This window comes from Scardinius erythrophthalmus, assembly GCF_964197995.2.
Source record: "Scardinius erythrophthalmus genome assembly, chromosome: 7".
NCBI classification, from domain to species: domain Eukaryota; kingdom Metazoa; phylum Chordata; class Actinopteri; order Cypriniformes; family Leuciscidae; genus Scardinius; species Scardinius erythrophthalmus.
The window spans coordinates 19,243,902-19,253,397 of record NC_138227.1 but is presented as its reverse complement, the minus strand read 5'-3'; the positions used below and the strand labels follow the sequence as shown (position 1 = coordinate 19,253,397).

The 9,496-nt window shown below is 36.1% G+C and overlaps 1 protein-coding gene across 4 annotated transcripts; it reads right to left on the bottom strand.

Moving 5' to 3' along the window:
• Positions 1 to 281: 281 nt before the first annotated feature.
• On the bottom strand, positions 282 to 9,345 carry aifm4 (apoptosis inducing factor mitochondria associated 4). Of its 4 annotated transcripts, XM_081371209.1 has the most exons (21): positions 8,623 to 8,658; positions 7,864 to 8,077; positions 7,495 to 7,602; positions 7,312 to 7,393; positions 6,342 to 6,451; positions 5,992 to 6,101; positions 5,790 to 5,834; positions 5,620 to 5,695; positions 5,149 to 5,261; positions 4,928 to 5,014; positions 4,747 to 4,838; positions 4,480 to 4,610; positions 2,651 to 2,766; positions 2,495 to 2,566; positions 2,339 to 2,402; positions 2,171 to 2,247; positions 1,975 to 2,092; positions 1,369 to 1,467; positions 1,197 to 1,272; positions 991 to 1,095; positions 282 to 844 (listed from the first exon to the last, which is right to left on the bottom strand). In XM_081371209.1, the coding sequence occupies exons 4-21, from the start codon at positions 7,377 to 7,379 to the stop codon at positions 811 to 813; spliced, it is 1,593 nt and encodes a 530-aa protein (XP_081227335.1). In that variant the 5' UTR covers positions 7,380 to 7,393; positions 7,495 to 7,602; positions 7,864 to 8,077; positions 8,623 to 8,658; the 3' UTR covers positions 282 to 810. The 4 variants fall into 4 exon arrangements, with proteins under 4 accessions (XP_081227335.1, XP_081227337.1, XP_081227334.1 ...); XM_081371211.1 differs by lacking the exons at positions 7,864 to 8,077; positions 8,623 to 8,658 and adding an exon at positions 8,895 to 9,345; XM_081371208.1 differs by lacking the exon at positions 8,623 to 8,658 and having other exon boundaries at positions 7,864 to 8,287.
• Positions 9,346 to 9,496: the final 151 nt, after the last annotated feature.

Genomic DNA, 9,496 nt, shown 5'->3' with positions numbered 1-9,496 from the left:
AATTATTTTTACTTTATATTGTTATAAAATCTGCTATAATTGTAAGTGTAACAATTAATAAGAAATCCACATATTTACGTTCAAAAAGAGTACAATTCAATATGATAAATTAAGATTTATCTTATTTTCCTAGCAATATTATTACTCAAGTGTATTAAAACCATATAGAAACATCATTTGTGACACTTCAGTAGATGTAAATCCTTATGTTGCAATGTATCACCATTCTTTGAAACTGAAGAACAAATTATCTGATTTGAAAATTTGCTTAGGCTAATGTTCATTACACACAAACACAAACACACACACTGGTTTACATTTTTTTATGTTGAAAGGGGACTTTACATAGACATGATGATTTTAATAATGTACAAACTGTATATTATCTCCTTAAACCAACCCCTAAACAAAAACAAAACATGATTTAGTATGATTTATAAGTATGTTTTCCTCAGAGGATCCAAAATTATACATATATCTTACTTGGGTATGACATTTTTAAGTAAAGAAAAAGTAATATATTTTATTGAATCATAAAATTTCCTACTGACACAAATGCTTGTCACACATTATTTAGTACATAAATCAAGTGCTGCAGCTGGTCTTCAGCTGTCTCTAAGAATAACTGTACCAGAAATGTTTTATTCCTTCCAGGGGGAAAAAACAACATTTATGTAGGGAATAAAACTAATATAGATGACAAAACAGTCTTTGTTAGAAGATTAGCTACAGGTAAGACAGTTAAATAAAATGATAGATGGACAAACTGTAATCAATATAGTCATGGAGGAAAGTGTTGCCAAAGCTCTTTCATGGGAGCTTCAACCAGCTGAGGTCATCAGATCTGTGAAAGCAGAGAAAATCCTGTATTATATCCCCTAAACAGGTTTCACTTGTATGCATGCAAATACATTCAATAACTGCTTTTCAATTCATAGCTCTGGCATATGGATGCAATGAGTTGAGGCTTTCTGACTTATTGATACTCACTGTGCCTGAGTCTTAGTGATCCTCTTCCCCATCAATAACATTTCCGCCAAACTAGCGACAGCAGGGTCAAAGTTCATGCTGGCAGCTGCAACAACTTCTTCATCTCTGGATTATGAAATAAACAGTGATGAACGAAGAGAAATCCTAATTTCAAGACATAAAGATTTGAAGGACTTTTAAGGCTTCTTCATTAGGTATCAGCTTACTTGATATAAAATGCCAAGAATTTTCTTTCCTTAGTACTTCCTTTAAAAACAATGTCAGTGTATCCTTCAGCATAGCCTGGTGGAATTAAAATAGATGAAGTTAGATATATTTATTCATGTGCTGAAATATCATATTTGCACAGAGAAGGGAGATTTGTCTTGGAATGGTCACCTGTATATCGGATGCCTTTGCCCAACAGCATGGTCCAGAAATATGGCACAGTATTAATCGCAACCTGTTGATTCAGCATGCTTAAGCCAGCAATTCTTCCTGTGGAAGACCACGACCACATATTTTACACATTACCACAAACACTACCCTTCAATTTTTTTGTTGTTTTTGAAAGAAGTCTCTCGCCAAAGTTGCGTTAGTTGATCAAAAATACAGTAAAAATAGCAATATTGTGAAATATTATTATGATTTAAAATAGCTGTTTTCTATTTTAATATATTTTAACATGTAATTTATTCCTGTGAAAGTATAGCTGAATTTTCAGCTTCATTCATTACTCTGTCTTGCTGATCCTGCTGATCATGTGGCAACATTTCTTCGTATTATTGATTGTAAACAGTTGTACTGCTTAATATTTTTGTGGAAACCATGATAACTGTTTCAGTATTCTTTGATGAATAGAAATAGAAAATAGAAAAAGAACAGCATTTATTTTAAATAGAAATGTTTGGTAACAATGTTTTATTTAATGTACCTTGCTGAAAGAAATGTGTCCTTGCTGTATTATATCTTTTTAAAACATCTTATTATTATATCAGGTGGTACCGTGAGCTTGCGCCAATTGCCAATGTCCAATATTGACACTCTTATGTCCGACCAAAGGAAGTGGAAAAGACACCACATCTCCAGCAGCAAAGACATCAGGAATGTTGGTTTTCATGAACTGAAAAACACAGATGTCATAAAAACTACTCTATTTGTTAAATAAAGTGTTTGTTCTATGTGATATGAAGGCGGTTACCTTGTCAACAACAACAGCCTTGCGTGAATCAATTTCCACTGATGTTCCCTTTAGGAAATCAGAGTTGGGAATGACACCTTTGAAAGGATAGAGACGTAACTGTTAGAAATAAACAGCTTTTCATTGACAACAACAAAACTGCTATGACATAATTGTTTTGGTACATACCAATGCCCACAATTACAATATCCGCTGGAAGGACTTCACCATTTTTCAGAACAACTTCCTTGACCTAAAAATTAAGTTATTATTATTATTGTTTTACGACGCACTGACATCAGTTCTATGATTGTTTAGTAATGCGCTAACTGACTCTTACAGTACCTTTCCATTTTCACCCCGAATTTCAGCCACACCATTACTTGTGCAGAACTTCACGTTTTTCTCCTCCAGCATCTTTAACAGATGATGTATTACTTGCGATAAATGGAGTATAACAGTAAACCAAAAATGAAAGAAAATACCACAATGTTCACTGACCTGCATTGTCATTTTTCCGATATCTGGACCCAGTGATGACTGGAAAGGAAACTTACTGCTGCCAATAACAGTGACGCTGGCTGCCTTGTCAGACAGATAAGCTGCTACCTCCATTCCTGATTGACAAATGAAAGTCATAATTTGCAATATTGCCATTAAAGGCACACTATGCAAGAATTGTGTTTTTGTCAAATAGCGACCCCTAGAGTCACTGTGGAATACTTGCACTGTCGTAAATACCTACCCCCCACCCTCCACCCTGTACACCGGTTCCTGTTCGGTAAGATAGAAGCGTCGGGCATGGAGCAGGCACAGAAAGACTCCAAAGATATTGACCAGGTAATGTTTCACGATTTCATACAAATATTAGGTTACTGCATAGTCTACTCAACTACTGATGATGGTGATAGGATAATAATACGTTTATGTCAAGTGTTAGACTACTTTATAATAATAAAGTAGCACTGCGTTTGCTGGCTTATAACGTTTTTACATGATCGCAGCTAAATCATAAGTAAATAGCCTATAGTCTAGGCCTACTGTATAATTTCATTTGTGTTTTTTGATTGTATTGTAAACATTACAAAATGCCAGATGACATCAATAAAGTTAGCCTACATGTACGTCGCATTATTTCATTTCAACGTTGACCGTTATGATGTCATTAGACATGATTATTGCAATTTATCATAATATTTTGCAAATTGTGCTCATTTACAACCTCTAGGCTTATGTATGTCCTGATAATTATGTGAGATATTGACCTGTTCTCATGATAATCGCAGGAATCAACGTCAACAGCGTCGTTTACAAATAAGAGATTTACTCACTAGTCCATCAACAAGATCGCCAGGTCAGCATCGCTGTAGCATAGAGTGATAATCGCAGGAATCAACGTCAACAGCGTCGTCTGATATCCCTCAGTGCTTTTTAGCTCGCGCCAGCGAGTGAAAGCCTGACCGAGTGGAACTCTTGTCCGGTTACTCACGCGGTCAGATTCTCTCTTCTTTTTCCTACACTCTTCTTTGTTTTTTCCATTGTCGAGTCTTCCAATAATCACGTCTGAAATGCGCGCAAGTGTCTTCGTGCTTCATGTTGTTGTTGATGTATGTGACGTCGTTGCCGTAAACCAAGTCGTGATTCTCGCGAGATTGAGTCGGGGGCGCCTCTCTCAAACTTGCATTGCTGGTTTTTCCAGTGGCGTCCCTCCCAAGCTTTACTACCAGGATGATTCGCCCTACTATGACTTTGTTTACCACCGAAATGACTTTGAAGCTGTTATATTAAGGTACAATTCTTGCATAGTGTGCCTTTAACTTAGGCTGCATCCAAAAGCTGAAATATGCTGCCTGAAATATGCTCCGCAGGCAGCAGTAACAAGACACGCTGAATCCAATGATTGTGTCACATACTATCTAGTAAGATACCTTCATATGATCAATTTTTGAAGGCAGGATAGATGTATCCTTCTCTGCCTTTGATATCCCAACATCCTGTGTGTTCCATTTCGTGACAGTTGAGCCAAAATATAAAAATGGCATCTGAAATTTGTGGTTGGTGGTCAGTTTGTAAATGTACATTTTTGACCAACTTTCCACTTCTTTCTAGAGGGAAATTAGTATCTGAAATTAGTATCTAGTTTGTTCTTACCAAAGCTCTCTCTATTTTGTTGTAATCATTAAACAGTTTTGTCCGAAATCAGTTTTGCGAGGTACCTTCGTCCACAAACGCTGCCTGCAAAGTCATTACCTGATAGGGCAATGAGGCAACAACTGTCACAGCCCTAGTGTTTGTGAAAGAATGCTACTTTCCAATTGATTTCTGTATACCTATGAATGAAGTTCCAACGATGACGGCCTTGTTGCCTGCACTCATGTGATGGATTTCTGTGGCATCCTTATAGCTCTGCAGCAATTTCACGTTTTTTAGTTCAGCACCAGGACACTGCAGAGGTCTGGCTCTAAAGACAAAAGTACATAATTCACCATCAGACATTGCATTCAAATAAAAGGTCCAAATGTCTATCATTATACATGGCCTTTTTATGGGACATTTATCTAATTTTAAGCACTTTTAAAGAGAAGTTATGATCTAACCTGCCCCCTGTAGAAATCAAGAGCTGGTCATAGTGTTGGACAGTGCCATCCTTGAAAGTCAGTGTTTTAGCCTCTGTGTCAACAGACTTCACCTTTGAGGGACAATTATTGTTAATATCTAGAAATAAATACAATGCATGTGATCCCAGGAAAATAAATGGAAGAAATAAAAGAAACCCACCTCTTTTTTAGTCCACACTTCAATTCCATGTTGTTGAAGGAAATCACTCTGTCGTAGCAACACTTTTTCAATTTCAATATTCATTGCCTACAAGAGTCCATGAACACACAACATCTTCATAAACAAGGAACTACACAGGTTTATTAATTCAATAAGGTAATGGGGAGACAATCAAATCATATAATCTGGTTTTGTTTAATCTATGATCCATGGATTCCAACCTTGCTAAGCTTGGTCTTATCCAGAGGCAGCTGCTCATCTTTAGTAACCATTATAATTCTCCCTTCATAATCATTCTGACGAAGGGTTTCCGCACATTGCAATGAAGCTGGGCCTGTGGAAACACAAACACATAGAAATGTTGCATTTCCCAATATGACAGACTAGAGAAGAGGCATACAAACTTTTTCAGGCCATGATGGATTGATTTGTAATTTTAATTTTAACTAGAATTATTTTTTTTTAAGTATATTTATTTGTTGGAGGGACAAGGAAACATTTAGTTGAACTTCAACTGCTAAATTTTAAGTTAACTTAATAGTGTGTATTTTTAAACATATTTTCATTATTTGGCTGACCCCCTGCAGTATGATGCAAAACCCTCTAGGGGGTGATGAACACCTCAGGATGAGGTGAAAGATACTTGCACGAAATAAGCATTAAAAATAAAGGTTTGTCTATCTATTACTCACCTCCTCCAATCAGAACAACCGTGTGGCTGACTCCAGGCACTCTACCGCACATCTTCTTAACTCGCTTCTTCAGTTTCTAAGAATTACAAAATACATAACATTTCATGAAATGCTCCTCAAAAGCAACTAATCTTGTGCTCGACCTAAAATCGCAGGGGTACATGACTAACCTTTTTATCAGCAGTCACATAAACTTTACCACTCTCTACCTTGACCTTAACAGGACAGGAGAAGTAAACAAATAGGTAATGGATTCATTCATAAAACTGTATGGGAAATTGCATGTGACATAAAATATGAATTTGTAATGGGCACATGACACAACAAAAATGCTTGATTCCTTAAGTGCCATCCTGCAGTGTATATTCATACTTTGTATGTAGGCAGAGAGTCCAGTCCAGGAAATTCTTCAATATCTCCAGTTTTAGTATTGAAACACGCCCCATGAAATGGGCATCGAACTCGATCTCCAAGCAATGCGCCTGCAAGCATAAAAATGCTTTTACTATGGTTGGAAACACAATGTCACGGTAGACTTGAAAAAAAAGAAAGGCACTGTAACTGGATACAGCTCAGAATTAAGAATGACAAAGGTCACGGAATGATGAATGAAAAAACAAAACCTGTTTTCACTCTACTTACAGTTCTAAGTTAACACAGGGCAGGGTTATTTATTGCTCAGTTTGTGTCAGTCTCTGTGATGATCAGAGACCATACCTTACCTTTGATAAGTGGAGCGCCATAATGAGTGCACAGACCACCCACAGCAGCAAATTCTCCCTTATTGCGCACCAACAGGATTTTCTGCTGGTCCACCTCAACCTGCTTCATTCTGTAGGACAAACAGGGTAACATGGTGCCAGATTGAATAAATAAATAAATAATTTACACTGGCAGTCAAAGGTTTGGAATAATTATGTGGGGGTTTTTTTTTTTGGGGGGGGGGTGTATTTTAATTTTTTATGAAATAAAAATATTATTATAACTATTATTATAACTGTTTTCTATTTTAATTTATTTTAAAAAGTGATTTATTCCTGTGATGGCAAAGCAGAATTTTCAGCAACTTCAGTCTTCAGTGCCTTCATTATAATATGCTGATTAGGTGCTGAATTATTATAAATATATTATTCTGATTAATGGTTATAATTAATGTTGAAAAAAACGTTTTGCTGCTTAATATTTTTGTGGAAACTAATAAAAACAATTCAGGACTCTTTGATGAATAGAAAGTTTAAAACAATATAAAACATACATATTTTGCAAAATTATAAATGCTTTTACCGTCAATATAATGTGTGTTAAATAAAAGTATTAATTTCTATCTTACAACCCCAAATTTTTAAATGGTAGTGCATCACGGTTTCCACAAAAATATGAAGCATCACAACTGCTTTCAATATTGATAATGATAAGAAATATTTCTTGAGCAGCAAATCAGCATATTGAAAATAGAAAACAGTCATTTTAAATTGTAATAATATTTCATAATATTAATGATTGACTGTATTTTTCATAAAATAAATGCACCCTTGGTGAGCATAAAATACTTCTTTCAAAAACTACAACAACAACAACAAAAAATCGTAATTATTACAAACGTATGACCGCCAGTGTATTTATAATAATTATTAGCATATAGTAAAATATGCTGTAACATGTTTGGATCATATGTAATCTAAAATCTCTTACTGTCCATCCAGCAGATCTGACTCTAAACACACCATCTCCGTGATCTCTTCACACTGTTTTGTCTCCATTGTTGGTTTATCAGCTGAAGAAATAACAACTAGGCTAATTAGTAATATAACAAAACTTGCCACTCTCCATTTCCAACCAGTGCACTTCAAACATCACTGTACTACTGTCTGCTACCTTTATTCAGCAAAGCACGTCTGGTCAATCAGCTTCCACTGCTGTTTACCGTCAAAGCTGGGAGAGGAAGAGACTTGAACTTCCAACAGCACAGTATTCACCACTTATCTGTAACACAAGGTACATCATGGGTTAAGTAGTGATGGTAAATAGATTACACAGACTGTACTAGAGCAGAAGCAATAAAGTTATTCATTTTTTAATATGGAACGCACGTTGCCAGCTTTCGCGGAATACTGAAACACACCTTGAGCTGAGGTGAGCTGAGCTGAGATGTCTTGTAACGCAGGGTAACACGATACTTTACTAATGTTGATATCTGGTGTCGTACTTGCGTAGGCTACTTTACCATTTTTTCTCATTTCTTACCTGTCTGGACGAAATTCTCCGGTTGTCAAGTCAAACGTTTCTGTTGGTTTCTTTGCAGTCCATTCAGAATGAACTCGTTAAATCGCTGACACCTCATCATGACACAGCATCAGCCACAGAGAGGCTCAACAGGCTGTCGGCCAATCAGCTCACGCGGCGGTCACATCAAAATGTGCGTGTGAAACTGTAACAAGCCACTTCTAGCTTCTGTTTTCTGGTGTGAATATGGACATTATGTGTTTTTATAAAAATCAAATTCAACTTCCATAATATTTAAAGAGGAATAGCACTAGCAGAGTCATTGTAGTCTAGGTTATATAGTAAACATTGTTTTGTGAATACAGTAGGCTATACGTGCACAACATTGCCTAATCAACATTCCTTGGCTCAAGGCCCCCCAACACTACACATTTTCTTTGTCTCCCTAATCAAACACACCTGATTCAACTCATCAGCTCAATTAACCCATGTGATAATGAGCTGATGAGTTGCATCAGGTGTGTTTGAGTAGGGAGACAAAGAAAACGTGCAGTGTTGGGGGGCCTTCAGGACAGGGTTGGGAACCACTAGCAGACCAACATTTTGAAGGTTATATAAAACAGATGAGCCAAGTCTTCTTCATGTAGCCTACTACAGCTACAGTATAAGCTATCATTTTTAACACTTTGACTGTGTCTAATTGTTTTATGGTTTCAGCCACATGTATGGAACACAGCCTATGTCATTGAAGTATTGTGAAACAGCTCCAACATATCTTACATAAAAACGAACCACAAGATGTCGCCCGACACCACCAATTAGACAACGAAAACACCTGCTGCTCTTCTAGACTAGCCATGTGGACTTTAATTAATTCCAATTAAACACTCTTTTCAGACTCAAGTCACTCAACAATATGATATTTCCTTTAATTTGTTTAGTTTGTCCAACAGTGGACATACATTACAGATGAATTATGAAATTCCACTACATCTCAAATGACATTCTGGTGGAAATTACATTTTAAATATTTAATATAATGACCGACTCACGTTGAAACGGACCAATCAGCTGCGAGCTCAATGGTTTCAGCAAGGATTGATTAATTATGAAGAACTAGGCTATATAGGTCTGTATGGCAAGCCGTTTTAGCTTAAATTGTACGCAGCGTTACTCGTCGTAATTGCATTTTTACTAGTAAGAATTAAATTTGAGAGCTCTACAATTCAATTCTTACTAGTAGCAATTGCAATTAGAGAGCTATCTTATTCAACTAGTAACAATTCCAATTAGAGAGCTCAACAAATGAATTTTTACTAGTCATAGGCTATATCTCAATTGACTTCCATTCATTTTTAATTACGGAGCTCTACAGTTGAATTGTTACTAGTAATAATTAATTCCAATTAGAGAGTTCTCTAATTCAATTATTATTAGTAACAATTCCAGTTAGAGAGCTCTACAATTCAATTATTACTAGTAACAATTACAATTAGAGAGCGTAACAAATAAACGTTTTTTAAACAGTTTTTATCCACAAGTTTCCTACGTCCCATGAGGCATTGCGTCAAAAGTGGGCGCGACTTCCGGTTCGAAGTAAACAAGCGGGAGTTGACACTCATGGAAAAATATTTGTTGAATAAAATCATTTTAT

What these genes read in the sequence shown, in the direction of transcription:
- aifm4 (XM_081371211.1), bottom strand. Translation starts at nt 7,379, where the DNA reads ATGGAGACAAAACAGTGTGAAGAGATCACGGAGATGGTGTGTTTAGAG. An exon ending in TGGCGCTCCACTTATCAAAG is followed by an intron (nt 6,102 to 6,341) that starts GTAAGGTATGGT and finishes TTATGCTTGCAG; the next exon opens with GCGCATTGCTTGGAGATCGA. An exon ending in TCGGAAAAATGACAATGCAG is followed by an intron (nt 2,567 to 2,650) that starts GTCAGTGAACAT and finishes CATCTGTTAAAG; the next exon opens with ATGCTGGAGGAGAAAAACGT.